Source organism: Trachurus trachurus (genome assembly GCF_905171665.1).
Source record: "Trachurus trachurus genome assembly, chromosome: 17".
Lineage (NCBI taxonomy): Eukaryota > Metazoa > Chordata > Actinopteri > Carangiformes > Carangidae > Trachurus > Trachurus trachurus.
In genome coordinates this window covers 5,428,238-5,454,221 of record NC_139900.1, presented here as the reverse complement: position 1 = coordinate 5,454,221, position 25,984 = coordinate 5,428,238, and the positions used below count along the sequence as shown (strand labels likewise).

General features: G+C 40.8%; 1 protein-coding gene across 3 annotated transcripts in view; it reads left to right on the top strand.

Moving 5' to 3' along the window:
- The window catches only part of LOC311001028 (disco-interacting protein 2 homolog C-like), a 208,534-nt gene that overhangs the window by 157,751 nt on the left and 24,799 nt on the right, over positions 1 to 25,984 (top strand). For all 3 annotated transcript variants that reach the window (XM_083991982.1, XM_083991980.1, XM_083991981.1), the window contains 14 exons: positions 2,858 to 2,968; positions 4,619 to 4,742; positions 9,289 to 9,398; positions 10,877 to 10,979; positions 11,112 to 11,176; positions 11,279 to 11,372; positions 12,120 to 12,239; positions 13,003 to 13,117; positions 14,442 to 14,581; positions 15,545 to 15,681; positions 16,672 to 16,883; positions 16,977 to 17,091; positions 20,907 to 21,108; positions 22,856 to 22,965. In XM_083991982.1, the coding sequence (XP_083848108.1) occupies positions 2,858 to 2,968; positions 4,619 to 4,742; positions 9,289 to 9,398; positions 10,877 to 10,979; positions 11,112 to 11,176; positions 11,279 to 11,372; positions 12,120 to 12,239; positions 13,003 to 13,117; positions 14,442 to 14,581; positions 15,545 to 15,681; positions 16,672 to 16,883; positions 16,977 to 17,091; positions 20,907 to 21,108; positions 22,856 to 22,965 (1,758 nt within the window). The remainder of the gene's footprint in view (positions 1 to 2,857; positions 2,969 to 4,618; positions 4,743 to 9,288; positions 9,399 to 10,876; positions 10,980 to 11,111; positions 11,177 to 11,278; positions 11,373 to 12,119; positions 12,240 to 13,002; positions 13,118 to 14,441; positions 14,582 to 15,544; positions 15,682 to 16,671; positions 16,884 to 16,976; positions 17,092 to 20,906; positions 21,109 to 22,855; positions 22,966 to 25,984) is intronic.

The window sequence follows — 25,984 nt, the reverse complement described above, 5'->3', positions numbered from 1 at the left end:
TCCTCCTTTTCTTGTCTCTGGTCTGCTCCACAGTGGAAACCTGCAGCTGATATCAACATTTGTCCTGTTTGAGGCTCATTACATCACTCTTATACACTCAGGTGCACTCAACCCCATGCTACACACACACACAGTTACACCCACACACACACACACACACACACACACAGACCCGTCCTGTAGATGGAAACCATTAAGCAGCAGCAGCTCCTCAGTCGGGTTCACTCTTATCACCACAGCTGTAACAGAGCAGCAGATAAAGACTCAGCGTCACGGAGACGATCCGATCTGATCTCCAAGGAAAATGTAGAAAAATGTAGAAAAATGTTCACGTCGCCTCGACTCAGCCACGTTAGCTTCACCTGCATCTGGTGGTGTGTTATAGAGGCTGCTGCAGAAAAGAAGAAATGAGTTTATTACATTTCTCCCAATTTATCATCATTTTTTTCTTTTCATCTAAATGTTTGTTTTCACATGAGCTGCTGTTACATCACAGTTTAACCCTAGAGAGGTAGAGAGATGGAGAGAGACTGACCAGATGCCTCCTGACAGATTCAGCTTTTATTCTCCTCTGATAAAAACTCATTATCTGAGTTTCTGGCGTCGGTTCATATCAGTGATCGTCTTTCAGCGTTACACACACACACATATACACAGCTTCCAGCATTTTTTCCATGTTTCTCTTTTTTCCACTCTTCCTTTTCTTTCTTCCTGACTCTACTGATCCTCTTTGACGTCGTCCATCGTCCTGCAGCAGCAGCAGCTCGCCATTATTCCTCTGTGGGACAGTGGTGCTTTACTTTACTTTACTTTATTTGTTTATTTGAATGGGACACTTTCAGTTAATTGAATGCACATTAATGGACATAACATGTAAATGTGCCGGATTATAGCAAGATGCTAATTTCCGTCCGGAGTCCCATAAACATAAAAACAGTTCAATAACGGTACACGTTACACATAATAATGTAGATAACACAAAAAGGCAAAAAGCCAACTATGACAATGATATTAAACTGAGGGAAGGTTTATGGTTAATTAGATTTAAAAAAAAAAATGTGAATAAGAGGAAACTTATGTTGTTGTTTTTTTCATTTTAATATATTTCAAATAATGTTTTCATTTTCCTGTTTGTTTTCTATTTGTTTTTCTTTTTAACCATTTTGTATGATCTGTATGAGGAGAAGTTTCCTCATCTGCACCTGATACCTGAAAAAGTCTATACACAATATATTTGTAATGTTTTATATGTGCAGAAAAATACGTGCAGAATTTATTAAAAGTAGGCCCTTTGTCCAGGTCATAGTTATCTCAAAGAAATTTTAAATAAAAAACAACTGGACTTGGTTATTTGTCTAGCAATTAAAAGTAGAAATTCTTTTTTTCTTTTTTTTTTTGTAAAATGAACTCAAACTTCAAATATATTCTCATTTAAGAGACTATAATCAATATTAATGCAGTTATTTTACTAATATTATAAATAGTATATTCTCATTTAAGAGACTATAATCAATATTAATGCAGTTGTTTTTCCGCTGTTAATCACAGTCTTGTTTTTAATGACCTACCACCAGGGCCGTTGTATAGGGGAGAAAGGTGATGATAATTCTAGGGGCCCAGCGCCCAGTGGGGCCCATAAAAAACCCCAGTAGTCTAATCTTTGTATGACTGATTTATTCTGCGTAAGACCCTGACTAATACTCATAGTACACTGTAAAAACTCGACATCTTTCCAAGAATATTTGTCTTATTTCTTGTCCAAATGTCTCATTTCTAGTCAAAACTAATCTCTTTCCACTTAAAGCAGAAGTGAGTGATATATTTGTGTTAATATAAGTCTTAAATAGTTATATCTTCCGACAGCAATCACTTACATAGAGTGTTTGGTCTGAATCACGGGTCTGTCAGTCCCTCTGCTCTGCTCTGAGCCGAAGAGAAAACATTTATCGTATCCTACAGTTTTTATCCAATGAGGAGAGAGAACGGCATGCAGGGCTGTGTGTGCAGCCAAGGAACGCCGTGAATGTGGTGACGTAGGGACGAGGACTGTTATGGTGCGTTCAAGGAAACTCGTATTTTTCCGACCGTGAAGTGGTACCAGTTCGATCTGGTACGAGTTCACCGGTCGGAAGTTACGAGTGGCCGTTATAGTGACTTTCACCGGTAAAACAGGTCGGAAAAACACGAGTGGGTTGCCTGGAACGCTACAAAGTCGTAAGTTGTGACTTGAAGCTGTAATTTACGATTTCAAAAGCCTGCCTGGAACGCAGCATTAGCGAAAACGACCGGATCACTCACTTCTGCTTTAAAATAAGACTCATTACCTTAAAATTAACTTGTTTTTAGATAGATTTTCACTTAAATTAAACTTAAACTTAAATTCACAATAAGTAGAAAAATCTGCCAGTGAAAGTAAGTTTTTTGTGCTTGTAATAAGGAAGAAAAACTTGCTCCACTATCAGATTTTTTCTACTTATTCCAAGTGAAAATATGCTTGAAAGAAGTAAAAAGCTACTTTTAATATGATGTGTCTTATTTTAAGTATAATGAGATTTGTTTTGACTAGAAATTACATTTTGACTAGAAATAAGACAAATATTCTTGCTAAGATACTTGAGTTTTTGCAGTGTAATGCTGCATTAGCATCAAAACAAAGAAGGCTAAATAAAAAACGATAACGTAGTCTAAGAAAAAAAAAGGAAAAGTTAGGGGGAGGGGCCCACTTTAGTATTCTTTAAGGGGGCCCAGAATTCCTAGCAACGGCCCTGCCCACCGCACTTGACGATTTGCAGATTGAACTTCGACCAATCACGTGTCTCCCTCGCCTCGGTCTAACCCGTCTCCTCCCGTCCTGCAGGTGGCGCTGGTCTTCCCCAACAACGACCCGGCGGCCTTCATGACGGCCTTCTACGGCTGCCTGCTGGCCGAGGTCGTCCCCGTGCCCATCGAGGTGCCGCTGACCAGGAAGGTGAGTGACGATGACGTCTTCACCAGCAGCTCAGCTCCGGTTTTAATGTTGTTAATTATATGCAAATGAGATGCAAATGAGATGCAAATGAGAACGGCAGCGACACTTCTCTCTCTTGTGTCAAAACGATTAGGATGAAATTAAAGGTGGTGACACGACACAGACGTTTAGTTAAACAACAACAACATTATTGTGACTTCGTGTGGAAGGACAGAACCTGTTACCATGACAACACAGCACAGGCCCGTGGTCGGTTTGGGGTTCAAGTCTGAATCTGCAGATTAATGAGGATATTAGCTGTTATTGATCAATGACCAACTCAAACTAAGAGGCTGTTCTTTTATTTTTTCTTCTTCATCATCATCTTCTTTCTCTTCTTTTTTTTCTTCTCTTTTTTTCTCTTCTTTTTCTCTTCTCCTTCTTTCTCTTTTCTTCTTTTTTCTCTTCTTTTTCTCTTCTCCTTTTTCTCTTTTCTTCTTTTTCTCTTCTGTTTTTCTTCTCATTTTCCTTTTTTCTCTTCTCCTTCTTTCTCTCTTCTTTTTTCTCTTCTTTTTCTCTTCTCCTTCTTTCTCTCTTCTTTTTTCTCTTCTTTTTCTCTTCTCCTTCTTTCTCTTTTCTTCTTTTTTCTCTTCTCCTTTCTCTTTTTTTCTTTTTCTCTTCTTTTTTCTTCTCCTTTTCTCTCTTCTTTTTCTCTTCTCCTTCTTTCTCTTTTCTTCTTTTTTCTCTCCTTTTCCTCTTCTCATTCTTTCTCTTTTCTTCTTTCTCTTCTTATTTCTCCTTCTTCTTTCTCTTCTTTTTCTCCTTCTTTCTCTTCTTTTTTCTTCTCCTTCTTCTTCTCCTCCTCCTTCTTGTTCTTCTTGTTCTTCATATCTCTCTGTTTGTGGGGGTTTTATGAAAACATGAATGAGTCACTGAGGTGTAATCACAACCAAATGTGTGTGTGTGTGTGTTGTTGCTGCTGTGGGTCTGACTCACAGTTTGGACCGAGTGTCACCGTCAGGACGCTTGACGTCCGATTCTGGGTCGGTGGAGGTCTGAGAATGGAAAAGTTTCTTCTGTTTGTTTGTTTTTTATTCATTTTCTTTTCAATAGTTTCCTTGTTCTCTGAATAACAGGATAAACTGGATGTCTAAATAAAAGTTAAGTAGAAAATGAGAAAAGCTTCTTACTCATCCTCCTGATCTCAATCTGCACAGAAAACAAACAAACAGACTGAGCCTTTAAACCAGCCGTGAGGACTTCCTGTCACTTTGTGATGTCACAACTAAGCCCCGCCCCCTCACCACCTGGACAACACCATCCAACCAACACGTTGCAGGATTTGGTTTCTCTGAGTGTTTTATTCTGAAATCTGCTTTATTTTTATTGGATCACTTTAGAAAAAATCTGTCAGCCAATCAGAAGAGAGACTCAGACCCTCGTGCTCTCTTCTGATTGGCTGACACCGACCTGTTGTTACTAGAACTACAGAGAAGCTGAGAGAATAAGATGGAAAACTACACTGAGATGGTTTTTTAGATCTTCTCATGGATCAAACCTTCAAAATAAAACACAACAGAGGAACCAGAGGCGTCTATTGATTGATCCCGACCCGACTCGACCCGATCAACCACCTGTAATCCGTGTGTGTGTGTGTGTGTCTCTCTGCAGGACGCCGGCAGTCAGCAGATCGGCTTCCTGCTGGGCAGCTGTGGAGTGACGGTGGCTCTGACCAGCGACGCCTGTCACAAAGGGTTACCCAAGAGTCCCACCGGAGAGATCCCACAGTTCAAAGGTCCACACACACACACACACAAACAAACACACACACACACATCCTGTCATCACACCTGTGCACCGTTGCACAAACACTGGTGTTAGATATCAGGACTGTGTTTCCAGTTTCAGAGGAAATTCCTCCAGTACATGTGTCGTTATTGTCTCTAATATTCCTCCAGATTTATTTATTTTACTTAATTTTAAATTAATTTTTTTTTCGCTTTATCAACAACAAGGAAACAGCAGTTTATAGTGTTTATATACAATAATATAGTATATTTATCTATTACGATGGAGTATTAGGGCCAAAGTGACAAATAAAAAAATCACAAACTTTGAGAATAAAGTCATAAATGTATGACTTTATTCTCGTAAATGTATGACTTTATTCTCAAAGTCTGTGTTTTTTTTCTCTAAATGTGGCCCTAATACTCCGTTGTAATCTAGTTCATAACAGTTTATTACACATTTGTGACATGAGCATCTGTCAAACAGAACTCTGTTGTTCATAGCTGATATGTCTGACTTAAAGCAGAAGTAAGCAGAATGTTTGTGTTAATATAAGTCTTAAATAGTTCTATCTTCCGACAGCAATCACTTACATGTGTTTGGTCTGGAACACGGGTCTGTCAGTCACTCTGCTCTGCTCTGAGCCGAGGAGAAAACTTTCCTTGTATCCTACAACCTTTATCCAATGCGGAGAGAGAACGGCATAAAGGGGCGGTCCTCTCTGTGTGTGCAGCCAGGGGATGCGCGTGAATGTGGTGACGTAGGGACGAGGGCGGGGACTGCTAACTCCATCGGCTGACAGGAAGTTAGACAAAACCACCGGATCGCTTACTTCTGCTTTAACCGTTTTTAACACTCAGTAGTTGTGTATATGAATAAATATCAAAAATGAAATTGATCAAACAAACTCAAATTATATCTTTAACCGTTTATGTTACTAAATATACAGTAACGATGATTAATCGGACTACTACCTAACGAAGTAACGTTACTGACTTCCTAACACAACAACATGAGGTGAAAGGTTACCCATCATGCTTTGGGTGAGTCCCAGTTCACACGGATCCCATAGTAACCCCAGAAAACACACAACACAAACTTCATTTATTGAAACTTTATTGATGCTGGAAAACAGTGATGTGTTGATGTAGAAAACAGAAATTTCAAGGATTTAAAAGCTCAAACATTGATGATTATGAAATAAAATTAGATCAAATTTAAAGGGATAGTTCAACATTTTGGCAAATTGGCCCATTGCCATAATCCCTATAGTCATAGCAGTAGGTTCGTTACCTTTAATTGTCGGTGCAAGCTATTTTTAGAACGGCGGAGCAGAGCGGCGAGCTGCTCAGAGCTATACGCTATCTACGATTTCTTGGTTTCCCTCATCAAACTCATCAAATACACAATCCAACAACTCCACAACGCTCTGGTGGACAAGTTGTGACCTGCACATTCACCACGCTATGAGATAATAACACAACGTTACCAGACAGAGTTGTTTTAGAGGGAAATGCAGAGACTGCTTGATGAAAAACTTGCACCGACAATTAAAGGTAACGAACCTACTGCTAAGACTATAGGGATTATGGCAATGGGCCAGTTTGCCAAAATGTTGACCTGTTCCTTTAAATGCATATTAACCCTCATAAAGCACACACACACACGCTCAGAGGTCAGAGAGTGGTGGTCGACGTCTCTTGTTTCCTGTGTGATGGCAGCAGACAGAGGGCTGAGTGATGGACGATAGAGAGAAACAGAGAGAGAGAGAGAGAGAGAGAGTTGGTGAAGCGGTGACGCAGATCGATAGAGAGACGACGGAGAAGACGGATGAAAGATGGAGGTAGAGAGACATTAGCACTGAACAGAGAGAGAGAGAGAGAGAGAGAGAGAGAATCTCCTAGTGATTAATAACGACTGTTTGCTTTTCAGTAATGGACGTATAAATAGCAACGTGATGCCGCCAGATTCACCGCTCCTCACTCAGCAGCATGGATTTACTGTGTGTGCGTGTGTCTCTGTGTGTGTGTGTGTGTGTGTGTGTGTGTGTGTGTGTCTGTGTGCGTGTGTCTGTGTGTGTGTGTGTGGCTCATTAAGCTGGAGTGCTCCTCTTATTGATCAGCAGGCTTTAAACTCATCTCATTCACATGGCTGATTGTTTCTTCTGTCTCGCTGCCCGGCAGGAACATCAGCATTAATTCAGACATAACAGCTCTACCACACACACACACAGAGACACACACACACACACACACACACACACACACACACACACACACACACACACACACACACACACACACACACACACACACACACTCACACAGACACACACTCGGGTTTTTTTTACTTCTGCTTCTGTCTGTGTGTGACAGCGGGGAGTTGAAATCCAGACGCTCGACTGATGATGCGATAACACACCAATATCTATCGAGATGATGCTGACGTCATGGCAACAGAGACCGCAGTGTTTTTTTTCTACAGTTTTTCACATCTGTCAACTCAAAACACATTTTATAAATAAATAAATAAATGAGGAGTTTAATTCTGAAAAAACAAATGAACAGATCGAACCAGGGAGAATCAAAATGGAAAACACAGTGTTCACGACAAGAAGCTGCAGAAATGTTTGTTATAATTTGAATTTTTTATATTTATATAAAGAAGAATTTAGTGTTTTAGTAACTTATCAAAAACTGTGAGAAACACTTTTATAAACCAGCGTCTCAAAGTGTTTTAATTTTCAGGCCCATTGAGAACTCTATTCCTTGTTTTATTTTGTTTTTTCCCTGGTTACCTCCTCCTCCTCTTCCTCCTCCTGGTGAGATTTCTGACCAATGACAGAACAGCTGGTTCACACATGACATTTGTTTACAACTTTGGACCGGTTGGGACTTGTAGCGCCGCATTATGTAATGATGTCATACAGTTTCACCTCATTATGTAACAATTTATTACAAAATTAGTAGGGAGGTTAAGGCCAAAAAATAGGCCTTTGACTTCAAGTCATGATGCAAAGGTCCCCTTTGGCATGGAAGTACCTTAGGGTCATACAAATAAATCTATCCAAAGACACAAGTGAGATCACACTTTGTATCCGAAATAAACACGCTTTTAAAATGCCTTTTTTTAATTGAGAAAACGCATGCTAAAAGCACATTCCATTTAGAATGTCCATATAAACTCAGGCAGATGCCCTGATGCCTTCAGCTCCTGGATGAGATCTACAGCTTCTGAGACAACATGGAGCTGCTTGTGTGACAGGATATTGGGTTTTATTAATGTAAAAACATTAATAAAACTATACTGATACTGATTTGTTGAACATCAGACGGAGTGCAACAAATATAGCCTACAAGTAGTTAAATAATAAGATGTAATTCATATCACAGTAGTGTCAGGAAAGACCAATTAGCCAAATATTGTGTTGGTCAAAATATAGGCCTACCTATAACTAGTTACTGCTTGTGTATGTTGATTTAAAAAAGTTGAATTTACATGTATGACCCATTCTGGGTCATATTATACGTCAACTTAAGGTCAAAGGAAAAATGTTTTTACTGTTCTCAAATGTAAAAATGGGTCACATTGGACCCTCTACATTATTTAAGGCTTATATAACCTGCTACTGAATACATTTTACATTGTGCTCCTAAAGTAAACTAACAAATTTTAGTGTAGAGCGCCCTTAATAAGCAATGTTCAGCTTTTATATACATATAGGGAAGTTTAGGTTTGCAGCTCTCACATAAAGCATATGATTAGGACTGACTTATTTCACCAGCGCAGTATAGCTGGCTAAGATCCTCTCAGAGTAATGCTGAGAAACTGGTAAGCTTCATTATTTTGGTAGATTTTTACTTTTGTGAATGCTTGTTAATGCTCATCTTATCAATCTCATGATGTTACAGTATCTTTATTTCTTATTTCAAATTAGCCATAATGGAATGTCTTGACTGGACTTTAGGCTTCCTATGTCAGTCCACCCTACAGATTGAAAGGCATTAGATCCCTGTTCATCATTCAAATTGAGAAACAATCCTGAAATATTGCAATCATGTCACAAATAAGCTGTAGATAACATCCAGGAGCTGAAAACATTGTAGTTTATATGGACATTCTAAATGGAATGTGCTTTTAACATGCATTTTCTCAATTAAAAAAAGGCATTTTAAAAAAGTGTTTATTTCGGATACAAAGTGTGATCTCACTTGTGTCTTTGGATAGATTTATTTGTATGACCCTAAGGTACTTCCATGCCAAAGGGGACCTTTGCATCATGACTTGAGGTCAAAAGTCGCTTAACCTCCCTACTAAATGTGGCAAAGTTTATTACATAATGCGGTGTTATTACATACAGAACTGTTACCTAGTGAATGGAAATGACCCAAAAGAAAAATGCAACAAGTAAACAAGCCACAGTTGTGAATGCACATGACCAAATCTACTTAAAAAAAAAAAACCTGGTTCCAGTCCCGGTCTGATCTAATCGAGACTTCATTACCCATAATCCCCTTCTTTGACACGTTTGTCTCGTGTCCTCTTGTGTCCAGGCTGGCCCAAGCTGCTGTGGTTCGTGGCCGAGTCCAAACACCTGTCCAAACCGCCCCGAGACTGGTTCCCACTTATCAAGGACGCCAACCAGGACACGGCCTACATCGAGGTGACACACACACACACACACACACACACACACACACACACACACACACACACACACACACACACACACACACACACACACACACACACACACACACACACACACCAAAACATGTCCACATGTCGTGTGGTTTCTCTCTGGTGAATGGAAATCGATGTTTAACACGTCTTCTGGATTAGAGGCGGTCAATTCTCTCATCCCGTCTGATTGATTAGAATTTACCTAACGACCCCTCGGGCGGCGTCGGGGCTTTAATTGCACCGGCGGCTCGAAAAAAAATCATGGTGATTGAAAAAAAAAAGGCAGAGAGGAAAAACGATGAAAGAAAGAAGAAGAAGAGGGATGATTGAAAAACGATCGACCTTCAGCTCAGAGACGGACGTCGTCCTCGTCTTTTTGTTTGAGAGACAATGTCTCTTCATTTTGCCAGAGTGGAGCCAGGCTTTTATTTTGAAAAGAATACGACCTGTTACTCAGACGTCGCTCTGCTTCTGGAAACTTAAATTCATCAGTCAGTTCTTCTACAGCTGAATCAGCCTAAGGAAATATAATAATATTATTATTATAGTTTTATAACTCAAACTGAAGAAGAACTTTCTTTATTCATCCCACGATGGGAAATTTAGAGGAAAACTAATGAATTCAAAGTAATAAAAGCAGCATTTGGTTAAAAAGAAATGTATATATGTATGTACAGACCAGCAGTAAAGAGAAACAGGAAGTTATTTAGTGGATTTATGCTAATTAGGTTAATAAATGATGAAGGTGACTTTTTTTTTATTGTAACAGAACAGATTTCTGTTTTATTGGATGTACGAATAAATATAAATGTTATTGTGATGTGTGACGAAAGTGGCTGCTGCAATTTGTATGTATATATAAATATATATTAGGGCTGTCAATCGATTAAAATAAATGAACTAATTAATCGCACAATTTTCTGTGATAAATCGCGAATAAACTGTATTTGTCCACTTACGACTTGAGCTTATAACAAATATTTATTCATGTATAATCATCAAATTAGTGTAGAATAAACACAGAGGAAGTATATTTAAATTCAAAGACTATTTTAATGGCTTTCTTTAATCGTTAAACACAGTTTCTCTCCTGTGAAGTACGAATTTGGCACAAAAAAAGGCACCTCGCTTAAATCCTCCAACAGGAATAATAACAAAACCCAGGCCTACATGTGTTGAAGTGCAGGCTGAATATCAAAACCTTACCGCACTAATATATATTTATATATATTTACATCAGGGGGAAAAAAATCACAGTGAGGATGTAGAGGACTCCAAAACTATCAAATTTGATCGGAATGGCGACATAGGAACAACGACATCATCAGTGGAAATGATTCATTCAGTGTCGGAGTTTCTTCATCACGAGAAAAAGACAAAACATCTCAGGAACAATGAAGGATGTGAAAGTGAAACCAATGAGTCTCTGTCTGTGTCTCTCTGTCTCTGTGTGTCCAGTATAAGACCTGTAAGGACGGCAGCGTCCTCGGTGTCACGGTGATGAGGATAGCGATGCTCACACACTGTCAGGCCCTCACACAGTCCTGCTCATACACAGAAGGTAAGAGACACACACACACTCTTAACACACACACCTCTTTACATTTATTCTCTCTCTGAATAACGTCTGTCTGTGTGTGTGTGTGTGTCTGTGTGTGTGTGTGTGTGTGTGTGTGTGTGTGTCGTCCTCCAGCTGAGACCATAGTGAATGTATTAGACTTCAAGAAGGACGTCGGACTGTGGCACGCCGTCCTGACTGTGAGTCTCAACCCACACATACACATTGAAATACATGTTCACATATGGTGTTTACTGTTATCATAATAACTGTGTGTGTGTGTGTGTGTGTGTGTGTGTCAGAGTGTGATGAACATGATGCATGTCATCAGTATCCCCTACGCCCTCATGAAGGTCAACCCTCTGTCCTGGATCCAGAAAGTCTGTCAGTACAAAGGTAAAAATCACTATCACTGAGAATCAATGAATTAATTATTGATTAATTAAACTTCTTCTGTCCTTTAAAGGGACATTGTGTAACTTCTCCTGTCATCTATTCCTGAAAATCGATTATTTGGTTCAAAAGTCTGTTTTTCATTAATCAGTAATCCCTCCCATCAACAAACTGAAGTGTTCCTTTCAGCTCTGAATGAGCCGTTCATATCATTCATATCTCCATGGAGCGGGTAAGCTCGGTGCTGCTGCCATGTGGTGTCTCCATGTTTTTACGTTCAGTGGCAGCGTGACGGTAGGAAACCACGGAAACTCAGCGGAGACACCGGAGCTGTCGGCTCAGGTGGAGGTGGTGTCACCGCGGTAACGCAGTGAGGAGGAATGGAACGTTACACTGATGCTGCATTCACCTGCAGTCGGGCAGACGGCCGTCGCTAACAAACCAGATGTCATTGTGCTTGTGACAACATATAGTCACGTGTATTGTTTTGCCTCGTGCTGACGGACCACTTGTTCACATAGAGGCTTGTTTATGCCGTTACCTGCAGCGGCTGTCGTCCGTCTGCCGTCTGCCCAATTTCACGTGAATGCAACATGAAAAATACGATTGAGTTGCTTGCGATATACAACCACAACGCTAGATGGGAGGAATTCCTACACAATGTCCCTTTAATGTCGAGATTTACAGCGACCTGATCTGTGTGTGTTTTTATGTGTGTGTGTGTGTGTGTGTGTGTGTGTGTGTGCGCAGCCAAAGTGGTGTGTGTGAAGTCGCGGGACATGCACTGGGCTCTGGTGGCTCATCGGGACCAGAGGGACGTCAACCTGAGCTCCCTGCGCATGCTGGTGGTGGCCGACGGTTCGAATCCCTGTAAGTCACAAAGTCATTACAAACTGAAGGGTTCAACATCTGGGAACCGTGAATATTATAAACACAATAAACACACAACAACAAGAGACCATTGCTTGGAGAATTGAAGAATTGAATAGAACTCATTGTGTCACACCAGCTCCGAGCAAATTGGCCCATTGTCATAATCCCTATAGTCATAGCAGTAGGTTTAGTACCTTTAATTGTTGGTGCAAGTTATTTTTAGAACGGCCGAGCAGAGCCGTGAGCTGCTCGGAGCTACATTACGGAGGCTCATGGGATTTCTTGGTTTCCCTCATCAAACTCATCAAATACACAATCCAACAACTAATAACACAACGTTACCAGACAGAGTTGTTTTAGAGGGAAATACAGAGACTGCTTGATAAAAAACTGTCCCTGAAGGCAACGCACATCAGCGGTTTTGCATGAATTTCCCTCTAAAACAACTCTGTCTGGTAACGTTGTGTTATTATTTCATAGCGTGGTGAATGTGCAGCTCACAACTTGTCCACCAGAGCGTTGTGGAGTTGTTGGATTGTGTATTTGATGAGTTTGATGAGGGAAACCAAGAAATCCCATGAGCCTCCGTAGCGTAGCTCTGAGCAGCTCGCGGCTCTGCTCCGCCGTTCTAAAAACAGCTTGCACCGACAATTAAAGGTAACGAACCTACTGCTATGACTATAGGGATTATAGCAATGGGCCAGTTTGCCAAAATGTTGAACTATCCCTTTAACGAGTTTAACGACTCTCTCTGTCTCAGGGTCCATCTCCTCCTGTGACGCCTTCCTCAACGTCTTCCAGTCCAAAGGGTTGAAGCCTGAGGTCATCTGTCCCTGCGCCAGCTCCCCCGAGGCGCTGACGGTGGCCATCCGGAGGTACACACACACACACACACACACACACACACACACACACACACACACACACACGATAAATTATGATAAAACATCAGATTGTACAATATAAATGTGAGTTTTCCCGTTCCTTCCCTCTGTGACGTGTCGCTACAGTTTGTTGACAGTCTGGTGGTTTTGGTCCTGTGACTGTGAACTCATCGTTAACCAGAGCAGCTGTCAGTCACATGTCGCCTCAGGGTCCTAATTACACTGTGTGTGTGTGTGTGTGTTTTTATAGATTTAATGACGTGTGTTTGTACCACACACATGCTAATAAAAAACACTTCATCTAAGTGGGTGTGACGGTAATGAACTCACTTTATTTACACACACGCACACACACACACACAGTCTGGAGATAGACGTCAAAACTTTCCCAGAAGAAGATCGGGACTTTTCTAAAATGTTGTAATTCCCTGAAACTGAACAGCGAGACTGTAGGATGAAAAAAGAACAACATGTTTTGGTCAATTTTACAAGTTTCCTCTCCGTCTTTAATTCCTGAAAAATTAAAAACTAGAAATTTACACAAAAAAAACTATGTTTCTTGTAAAAAAAAAAATCCCAAATTTATTAAAAATGACCTCACTTTTATTGTTCTCATTTCCCCCAAAAATCTATTCACTTAACAAATGTCCTTAATTCCCCCCCAAAAAAGTAATTAAATGTCTTAATTTTGTCTTTAAAAATGTTTAAAAACTGATAATTTTGCTTTTCAAAATTATAAAATAGATCCACAGTTCTTCTTTATGACAGAGTATTAGGGCCACATTGAGAAAAAACAAAACAAAACACAGACTTCGAGAATAAAGTCAATTTACGAGAATAAAGTTGTACATTTTCTAGGAGAAAAAAAGTCATAACATTACAGGAATAAATTCGTAAATTTACGAGAATAAACTCGTACATTTCCTACACGAAAAAGTCATAACCCTACGAGAATAAAGTTGTAAATTCACAAGAAAAAAGTCGTACATTTCCTACGAGAAAAAAGTCATAACATTACGAGAATAAAGTCGTAAATTTACGAAAATAAAGTCGTACATTTATGACTTTTTTTTGAATTTGTCAATGTGGCCCTAATACTCCGACGACTTCTTTGCTTTGGACATTTTATGATTTACAAAAATATTGATGATGATGATTTTTTTATTTAAAAAAAGTCCTCACTCTGAAATTATCTTAAAAACGTTCAAACTTTACAGTTTTCACCACAACTACCAAAGAACATGTTGACTTTCTCCAAAGACACTGTGACTTAATTTAAAATGTCTCCTCTGTCCCCGTCTGTCCCCGTCTGCAGGCCGCTGGAGGAGGGCAGCACGCCCCCGGGCCGCGGCGTGTTGTCCATGCAGGGTCTGAGTCACGGCGTGATCCGGGTCGACTCGGAGGAGAAGCTGTCGGTGCTGACGCTGCAGGACGTCGGCTCGGTGATGCCCGGAGGTGAGACACAGGACACAGGACACAGGATGCAGACTGAGACACTTTCTGTCTGTTGCTCTGAGAGCTGCAGTGATTGTGTCTCTGCTGTTGAACTTTCAGGATCAGTTAGTTTGAAAAATAGATTTTCCGATTCATAGCGATCTTTATTTGAAAGAGCCGATATCAATAGATCGATCTGTTTAGGTGTGCATGTTGAGTTAATGTGCATTAATGTAACTGCTTTTGGGTCAATTTTCAATGTAAACATTAATATTTTCAATAACGCTCCAGCTAGACTCGAGTTCCACCTTTGTTCATTTTGCAGCATTAGTTCTGTGAAAATCTTTTTTAAACTGTTATTAATAGGGATGTCACGATTACTTGTTTTCACAATTAATCATGCTATTAAACGCCACAATTATTTAATCGTAAAGATTCCTAAATACCGTTACTTTCACAAAAATTTGATGTTGGAATCTTATTGGCAGATATGCGCAAAAATAAAGGTAAATGCACAGATACTGGTCCATTTAACTAACGTAACATTGAATTGGTAGGAATTTAAATGTTAGCCTGTCATTTTTTATTTAAAAAAAGCAAAACAAAACAAAAAACGATTAAAATAAACGCAAACATTTGGTATAGATAACAATTCATGAATATTTCGAACAATTCCCCTGGGGATTAAGAATTGGTCATTTAATTAATAGATACTTGAAATATTTTGTGTAATCAATGAGTAATGTAGTTATATTTTGACTATATTGGATTTTACACATTCATAGTGTTGTGAAATTAATTAATGCATAATAATCGTGATAATCGTAATACCGTGATTATTTCTCTGACAATAATCGTACCTAGAAAATTTATAATCGTGACATCACTAGTTATTAAAACTCAAATATCTGTAAATGAATCAATATCCAATCGATCTGGGAATCAGAGTGATGGAGTTTGTCTCCGTCTCTCCGTCCTCTGCAGGGGTGATGTGTGTGGTGAAGCCCGAGGGCGTCCCGCTGCTCTGTAAGACCGACGAGATCGGAGAGCTGTGCGTTTGCTCTGTTGCCACGGGAGCCTCCTACTATGGTCTGGCCGGCATGACCAAGAACACCTTTGAGGTGAGTGTGTGAACGCCTCTCTCCACCGTCCTGTCTCTGTCTCTCTGTCTCCATCTCTTTGTCTCTGTCTCTCTGTCTTTGTTTCTCTGTGTCTGTCTCTCTGTCTCCGTCTCTTTGTCTCCGTCTTTTTATGTCTGTCTTCGTCTCTTTGTCTCCGTCTCTTTGTCTCTTTGTCTCCGTCTTTTTATGTCTGTCTTCGTCTCTTTGTAGTCTACTTGCCAGCCCATAGGACCCCATTGTGAACCCGGAAATGTTGAGTACCCCAAAGTTTTATGTTAGAAATATATAGTATGGGTCCCCAGTATTCAGAAACTGCCGGATGCTAACTTATATATATTGGGCAATTAGCACAATTGACATAATTAGCATAAATTAGCATGTTTTGCCTATAATGGCAATATTTCAACAAAATTGACTTGGCTGATCTGGGCAATATTGGAGTGGTTTTAGGGGTTATTGATGATGCTGAATCCATTTCTGACATTTTCAAAATTCAAAATGGCTGTCTAAACCGGAAGTGACCAGATTTTAACCGCCAGTGGGCTGATTTTGATGGATTTCACTTGGTCACTTCCGGTTTAGACAGCCATTTTGAATTTTGAAAATGTCAGAAATGGATTCAGCATCATCAATAACCCCTAAAACCACTCCAATATTGCCCAGATCAGCCAAGTCAATTTTGTTGAAATATTGCCCATATAGGCAATTATGCTAATTTATGCTAATTATGTCCATTATGCTAATTGTCCAATATATATAACTTAGCATCCGGCAGTTTCTGAATACTGGGGACCCATACTATCTATTTCTAACATAAAACTTTGGGGTACTCAACATTTCCGGGTACTCATTGTTGGCAAGTAGACTATTGTCTCCGTCTCTTCATCTCTTTGTCTCTGTCTTTTTATGTCCATCTCTTTATCTCTGTCTCCGTCCCCGTCTCCCTTGACGACGCCCCCCCCCCCCCCCCCCCCCCCCCTCCCCCTGCAGGTCTTCCCCATCATGTCCAGCGGCGGCGTCCCGGTCAGCGAGTGTCCCTTCACCAGGACGGGGCTGCTGGGCTTCGTGGGACCGGCCGGTCTGGTCTTCGTGGCGGGGAAGATGGACGGGCTGATGGTGGTCGGCGGCCGGCGGCACAACGCCGACGACATCGTTGCCACGGCGCTGGCTGTGGAGCCCATGAAGTTTGTGTACAGGGGCAGGTACGTGTGTCTCCTTTACATGTTACTGATGGGATGTCGTTCAACAACAGCTGTCACAGTGTGTGTGTGTGTGTGTGTGTGTGTGTGATGCAGGATAGCAGTGTTCTCCATCACGGTGCTCCATGACGAGAGGATCGTGGTGGTTGCCGAGCAACGGCCCGACTCCACAGAGGAGGACAGCTTCCAGTGGATGAGCCGAGTCCTGCAGGTGAGCTGGCCCTGACACACACACACACGCACACACACACACACACACAGCACGAATGCTAAGCAACAGCAACAAATGTGAATTAATCCACCACAGAAAATAGTCCCCAACAAATCCAGATGTTTCCTCTGGTGTGTTACGCCCCGTTACCGTGGAAATGATAAAAGGAAAAGGGAGAAACTACAAGAGAACGACACGTTGGCCTTCACTGTGCAGCACATTCGCCACAGACTGACAAAAAAAATGAAAAATACAGTTGAGGTTTTAAACATAACTTATCCAAGTGCATTTTCATAACAGGTAAATAAAAGGTTGTAAACAAAAAGTTATATAAAATAAAACTATTACTAGATAAAATAAAACTATATACTAGAGATAACTATTTTATCTCTATAAACTGTTGTTAGTGTTTCTGTTGTTGTTCCTCTACCTGCAAGGCAAAAACAGTCAAACACAGAACAGATGATCAATCATCATTTTGACATTTTAAACTCAGGACATATGAAAACAATGGTAACACTTTATTTTAAGGGGTCCTGGTTCCTGTGTATCTACCTAATTAATTACAGTGTAATTACCTATGTAACCGTATGTAATAACATGTACTTACATTGCAATTACATAGTGTATTTTGGTGTACTTACAGGTCCTTGTTACACTTGTAATAAGAAATGCCAAAGTGGCCTATCTCTTTGCACAAGCATTTCTTATTACAAGTGTAACAAGGACCTGTAAGTACACTAAAATACACTATGTATTTACAATGTAAGTACATGTTATTACATACGGTTACATAGGTAATTACACTGTAATTAATTAGGTAGATACACAGGAACAAGGACCCCTTAAAATAAAGTGTTACCAAAACAATGAATTATTTTCCCTCTTTCCATCACTCTTCCTAATGAGTTACCATTGCAACATATGAAAAATCATGAACTATCTCTTTAATCAAGTCTGGCCATGAATTATTATGCTTTTAGCCATAAGATCCCTGGTCTTTTTTTTTATCATTCTCAACATTATAACCACGACACAAGCAGCTGTTTGACGAAAAATAGGTACATAAACAAAATAAACTTGACGATTTTTTAAAGTTTAAATGTTCAGCAGGAAGCAGCGTGAAACAGGAGGAGAGAGAGAGAGACGGAGGAGATTTATTGACGATAAGAAAACGACTGACTTCACCTTCAGCTGCTCACACACACACACACACACAGAGTCAGTCTCCACCACTGAGCTGTTCAGTCATGCTGTGCAGCAGCAGCAGCAGCAGCAGCAGCAGCAGCAGCAGCAGCAGCAGCAGCAGCAGCAGCAGTAGCAGCTCTGTCTCTCTCTGTGGAGACTGTGGTGAAACTATAAAAGCCGTCTGCATTTTTACGGCTGCAGTAAAACCAGATCTCTCTATCCCTCCACCGTCGCAGATATTCCGTCCGTCTGTGTTTTTCATTTCGCTCGTCTGGTCTCTCAGACACAGTCGGCGGCGTTCACATCACCGTGAAATGAACATTACCAGCTTCAGGGGAAACAGTGAATAATCAGAGGAATGAATGAATACATCTCTAGTACTACTGATGTCATGATTATACATTTTCTTGGTACGATTGTTGTCAGAGAAATAATCACGGTATTACGATTATCACAATTATTATACATTAATTAATTTCACAACACTATGAATGTGTAAAATCTAATGAAAATAGTAAAAAAAAATATATATATATAATTACATTACTAATTATTTACACAGAATAATTAGGTTAATATTAAAGTAATTAATCTATTAATAGTTTTTTTTTATTACAAATGATACACTAACATTTAAATTCCTACCAATTCAATGTTACATTAGGAAAATTAACATCATTTAAACCAGTACTGTATCTGTGCATTTACCTTTATTTTGGTGCGTATTTGCCGATATGGTTCCGACATAATCTTTTTTGGAAAGTGACGGTATACCGGAATCGTGACGATTAATTAATTGTGGCGTTTAATACCGCGGTTCATTGCGAAAACAAGTTATCGCGACATCCCTAGTCTCTACATCGTCTTTTACGACAGGAGTCACTTCATTAAAGGGACAACGAGGAGGAGTTTTGGAAAAGCGAAGTGCTTTCACACTACACTACATTTATGAGCCTCCGCGCACCGTGAAATTATTTGACCGGCGCAAGACAGACTCATGTTTTCATTCATCAAGAATTAAAGTCAGAGGTTCGAAGACGATCAGATACCGTCGTAGTTCCCACCATAAACGGCGATTCGGCGGCGTTATTCTCATGACTCGTTGCGAAACTGTCTTTATCTCTTCCTTCCTTTTTTCTGTCTTTCCTTATTTTTTTGTCTCTCTATCTTTCTGTCTTTCTTTATTTTTCTTTTTTTTCTGTCTGTCTGTCTTTCTCTCTTTCTGTATTTTTTCTGTCTTTCTTGCTGGCCGTTCTTTCTTTGTTTCTTTCTTTCTGTCTGCCTGTCTTTCTTTCTTTTTCCTTTTTTTCTGTCTGTCTTTCTTTTTTCCTCACTGTCTGTCTTTCTTTTTTCTGTCAGTCTGTCTTTCTCTCTTTCTTTCCTTATTTTTTCTGTCTCTCCATCTTTCTGTCTTTCTTTCTTTTTTTCTGTCTGTCTGTCTTTCTTGCTGGCCGTTTTTTCTTTCTTTCTTTCTTTCTTTCTTTCTTTCTTTCTTTCTTTCTTTCTTTCTTTCTTTCTTTCTTTCTTTCTTTCTTTCTTTCTTTCTTTCTGCCTGTCTTTCTTTTTCCTTTTTTCTGTCTGTCTTTCTTTCTTTCTTTTTCCTTCTTTCTTTCTGTCTTTCTTTTTTCCTCACTGTCTTTCTTTTTTCTGTCTGTCTGTCTTTCTCTCTTTCTTTCTTTTTTCTGTCTTTTTTTATTTTTTTGTCTCTACAGTATCTTTCTGTCTTTCTTTCTTTTTCTTTTTTTCTGTCTGTCAGTCTTTCTCTCTTTTTCCTTTTCCTTCCTTTTTCCTCTTTTTCGGTTAACCTTAACCCTAAACCTAACCACAAAAAACCGAATGACACTTATAAAGCAGAAGTGAGTGATCCGGTCGTTTTCGCTAATGCTGCGTTCCAGGCAGGCTTTTGAAATCATAAATTACAGCTTCAAGTCACAACTTACGACTTTGTAGCGTTCCAGGCAACCCACTCGTGTTTTTCCGACCTGTTTTACCGGTGAAAGTCACTATAACGGCCACTCGTAACTTCCGACCGGTGAACTCGTACCAGTAGGCTACGTCTTTTTGTACAGTCTATGTACCAGATCGAACTGGTACGACTTCACAGGTCGGAAAAAACGAGTTTCCTTGAACGCACCATAACAGTCCTCGTCCCTACGTCGCCACATTCACGGCGTCCCTTGGCTGCACACACAGCCCTGCATGCCGTTCTCTCTCCTCATTGGATAAAAACTGTAGGATACGATAAATGTTTTCTCCTCGGCTCAGAGCAGAGCAGAGTGACTGACAGACCCGTGTTTCAGACCAAACACTCTATGTAAGTGATTGCTGTCGGAAGATATAACTATTTAAGACTTATATTAACACAAATATATCACTTACTTCTGCTTTAATGACAACGTTATGACATTGACATAATGTTTATGACACGTTCATGACAGTGTTATGTCACTCTTATGACGATACCTTCAAGTAAAGTGTTAAAAGACTTTTTTATTGTCGCGGAATTTTTCGTTCTGCCGATGGAGAAACTCCTCGTTGTCCCTTTAAATCATGAGAAACTGAATAAATCCTGTTTTGTCTAAAAGAAACCAAACAACCTTTTCTATTCTGTTCTACCCCCCCTCCAGGCGATAGACGGTATCCACCAGGTGGGGGTCTACTGCCTGGCTCTGGTGCCGTCCAACACGCTGCCCAAGACGCCGCTGGGGGGCATCCACCTGTCGGAGACCAAGCAGCTGTTCCTGGAGGGGGCGCTGCACCCCTGCAACGTGCTGATGTGTCCACACACCTGCGTCACCAACCTGCCCAAACCACGGCAGAAACAACCAGGTACAGATGCTGGAAGAAGGAAAGACAGAGGGAAAGAAAGAAGGAAAGAAAGACAAACAGACAAAAAAAGAAAGACAGAAAAAAGAAGGAAAGACAAACAGACAATAAAGAAAGACAGAAAAAAGAAGGAAAGACAGACAGAAAGAAGGAAAAAGAAAGACAGAAAAAAGGAAAAAGAAAGAAAGACAGAAAAAAGGAAAACGAAAGAAAGACAGAAAAAAGGTAAAAGAAAGAAAGACAGGCAGACAGAAACAAACAAACAAAGAAAAAACGGCCTGCAAGAAAGACAGAAAAAAGACAGAAAGAGAGAAAGACAGACAGACAGAAAAAAAGAAAAAGAAAGACAGAAAGATAGAGAGAGAAAAAATAAGGAAAGACAGAAAATAGAAAGAAAGAGAGAAAGACAGACAGACAGAAAAAAGAAAGACATTAAGAAAGAAGGAAAAAGAAAGACAGACAGAAAAAAGGAAAAAGAAAGAAATAAAGAACGGCCAGCAAGAAAGACAGACAGACAGAAAAAAGAAAGAAAGACAGAACGATAGAGAGACAGAAAAAATAAGGAAAGAAAGAGAGAAACACAGACAGACAGAAAAAAGAAAGACAGACAAAAAAAGGAGAAAGAAAGACAGGCAGACAGAAAGAAAGAAATAAACAAAGAAAGAACGGCCAGCAAGAAAGACAGAAAGAGAGAAAGACAGACAGACAGAAAAAAAGAAAAAGAAAGAAAGACAGAAAGATAGAGAGAGAAAAAATAAAGAAAGACAGAAAATAGAAAGAAAGAGAGAAAGACAGACAGACAGAAAAAAGCAAGACAGACAGAAAAAAAGCAAAAAGCAAGAAAGACAGGCAGACAGAAACAAAGAAAGAACGGCCAGCAAGAAAGACCGAAAAAGACCGAAAGAGAGAAAGACAGACAGAAAAAAAGATAGAAAGATAGAGAGACAAAAAAATAAGGAAAGACAGAAATCGGAGAGAAAGACAGACAGACAGTAAAAAGAAAGACAGGCGATGAGGAAAAAAGAAAGACAGACAGAAAGATGTTTAATCTGCTCCTCACATCTTCATCGTCTTCCTCCCACACCCTCCTCCTCCTCCCCTCTTCCTCCTCTCTCCTCCCCTCTTCCCCCTCCTCCTCCTCCTCCTCCTCCTCTCCCCTCCTCCTCCTCCTCCTCCTCTCCCCTCCTCCTCCTTCCTCCTCCTCCTCCTCCTCCTCCTCTCCCCTCCTCCTCCTCCTCCTCCTCCTCCTCCTTCCTCCTCTTCCTCCTCCTCCTCTTCTTCCTCCCCCACCCTCCTCCTCCTCTTCCTCCTCCTCCTCCTCCTCCTCCTCCTCCTCCTCCCCCTCCTCCTCCTCTCCCCTCCTCCTCCTCCTCCTCCTCCTCCTCCTTCCTCCTCTTCCTCCTCCTCCTCTTCTTCCTCCCCCACCCTCCTCCTCCTCTTCCTCCTCCTCCTCCTCCTCCTCCTCCTCCTCCTCCTCCTCCTCCTCCTCCTCCTCCTCCCCCTCCTCCTCCTCCCTCCTCCTCCTCCTCCTCCTCCTCCTCCTCCTCCTCCTCCTCCTCCTCTTCTTCCTCCTCCTCCTCCTCCTCCCTCCTCCTCCTCCTCCTCCTCCTCTTCCCCCCCCTCCTCCTCCTCCTCTTCCTCCCCCTCCTCTCCCCTCCTCTCTCCTCCTCTCTCCTCCTCTCCCCTCCTCCTCCTCCTTCCTCCTCCCCCTCCTCCTCCCCCTCCTCCTCCTCCTCCTCCTCCTCCTCAGAGATCGGGCCGGCCTCGGTCATGGTGGGGAACCTGGTGTCGGGGAAGCGGATCGCTCAGGCCAGCGGCCGCGATCTGGGTCAGATCGAAGACAATGACCAGGCAAGGAAGGTGTGTGTGAGAGGGGGCTGTGCTGGTTTTCACCATCATCATCTTCATCACCATCATCATCTTCATCTTCATCCTCATCATCCTCATCATAAACATCACACACATGCAGCGTTTGTCTCAGTTTCTTCATGATCATATAAGCAATATATCACTTCGCGTCGGGCCGAACAACGGCCCTTAGTCATGGTATAATGAGCATATACCACGGACTGGAGTGATATATTGCTTTTATAAAACGGTTACCAATGACGGCAATATGAAAGAAGGATACGCAATCAATTTCATGTAGTTTTATTCAACCAGAAATACATATTACCCAATAAAATAGCCACACTGTGGAGAAAAATAGTCCCACCTCTCCGGACGTTAGCTCCAAGTAGCTCTGCATCTCGTCTTTTCCTCTGTCACTGCTCAATCCTCTACCATTGTTAACCCTCTGGAGGTGAAAGTTCACCTTAAACATGTGAATTCAACTACTTTAGTCCATTTTTTAACATCGTAAAAACATCAACTGTCTTTGGCTACGGACTGCAACAAGTCCGTTGTCATGGATACATGACAACAACTTCCATTCATACCAGTCATACGTGCCTGACGCGGAGTGATATGCAGCCTGTGCTGTGATAAGGCTTTAGAATAGTAGCCGTGGTATATGCTCATTATACCACCGTTAACAACCAATCAGATCGCCGGATTTCACCTTTCCACTTTATAATTATTGATAATAACTTTGTCACATTGGTTTAAAGGTGACGTCATGAGGCTCAAACGTCCAGAGCTCGTGAACGCAACATCTTGAAAACTTTTGAGGTGGATTTTCTAGCAATTTGGTGCAAACGTCGACTGAGAGATTTAAAGATGAACGGAGTAGAGTTAGTTTGGTGGTCGACCTGTTGTAACGAAGCAAAGAGTCTGATGTGGAGTGTGTTGAGATGACGCCACTGACTGTTGATGTGTTAATATTATAGAGGAAGAAGAGAATAACTGAGGTAGAGCGTCACTGACATAACGGATTCTCTTCCTGTCTTGGGCTGAAATGTCGTTGATAACCACACATACACACACACACACACACACACATACACATACACACACACACAGACACACACACTGTAGACGCTGACACCAAGAGACAAACCCCTCATAACAACCAGCTCCACTGCCACGACACACTGGGCTGCTGCACCAGCCAGTCTGTGAGTCATGTCGGAGCTCTTCCACTCGAGAAAGTCGGAGAAAATAATTAGTAAAACATCGATTAAAATGCATTTCTGAATGCCAAAATGCATTAAAACGTTATGAAATACAGTTTTAGATGACCAGATTTTTCTCTTTGATTTAAAATGATCTTTTTCATTATTTTAAAAATGCTTCCCTTTTTCCAGGGTTCCTACAAAAGTATGGCTAGTATGCAATTTGATTGTATACATTTCCAGGTCTGGAAATGTATGGAAAATGGAAACTATTGTATAGAATTATATTTGTCTTAATACTTATCTGGGTTTGGTCTTATGTGAAGTTATTTGGGTTAATTATTGCTATGCTATTGTACCTAGCTACAATCTCCTAGAAATTAACATAATGGCATACAAATTCAGAATAATGAAAACAAATCATTAATTGCATAATTTATTTACATGATACACATCTAATTACTCAAATGTCACAAATTATTTAATTTTTTTTTAACCGAGAACTCTGGAAATTAGGGTCTGAAAAAAGTAGGGAATTTTTAAATTTCAGATGTGTAGGAACCCTGTTTTTCCTTTTTTTTAATAGTTTTTGTGTCCTTTGTGTTGTTTTAATGTCTTCGCTACATGAAGCACTTTGAATGCGAAGTCCGTCTCGGTCGGCCATGTTTTACTTTGGTTATTCTGGCGTAGTGGTGCGTCTCCAACGCTTTGAAGTCAGAAATCGCAGCATGAGAGTCGTCTTCAGCGGTTGGTGAAACAACTTCCTGTTTTGTTTCATACCTCCGTCACTTCTACTTTCCGATACCGAGTCACTGCAGCTTTAAGAAGAGTCAGAATGAGGTTTTTGGATGAAAACGCTGGAGCTGAATCTGGAGTTTAAGGGGAAGAACAGGAGCTCAGGTTGATTTGCTTGAGTCATACATACAGTACATATCCATTTACTTAACCTCCATCCATCCATGTCATTCCTGAGGAACCTCCACCTCCTCCTGTGTGAAAACCAAACCCTCTGAGTGAGTGAGTGAGTGAGTGAGCTCCTGTTGGGCGGCAGTCGCTCCTCTGTTTGTTGAGACCGTGTGTGTATGTGTGTATGTGTGTGTAATCTCATAGAGTGTAATGCGATTCACTTTGAATGTGTCTTCTCAGATTGCTCCTCTCATGTTTGTCCGGTGGAGGTCGACTTGACTCTGTTACAGCTGCAACACGAGTCTTTACGTCTATTTATATTTATTATAGATTATATATTATTATATCCAGATGTTTCAGCAGATGTTGCTACAACGACTACGACAGAGTCCAACAGCAGCAAACTGATGCAACTCCGCTACAGGAGACAGATTCCTATCTACAGCCTGGGCGCACACACACACACACACACACACACACACTGACACACACACACACACACGCTGCAGACAGTCGGCTCTTTGTGCTGGTGTTTAACATGCCGGTCCTCTCTCTCTCATAGAGATAACATGAGTTTATCTGCAGGCAGCTTCCAGTTTATTTTATCTGGGGCTTCAGTGGAGCTCTGCAGGTTGAACCCACGGTCACACACGACTTCATTCAGTGTGGTTGTTGTTGTTGTCACAGGTTTCTGTCTCTGTACCTGACCCTGAGCTGTGGCTGCAGATAATATAAATATGGTGAACTGGGTGTGTACAGATACAGCTGAGACTGGTGGAGTCAGTGTTGTAAATAAAGTTGGAAAAGAGAGAAAGGAGGAAAGTTTTATTCATAGTTGGAAAATTTGGAGAGTTGTGTTTTTTTTTTTTGTAAACTGAGTTAATAGGATGATTTACTGTCACAGACACTGAATCTGAAAC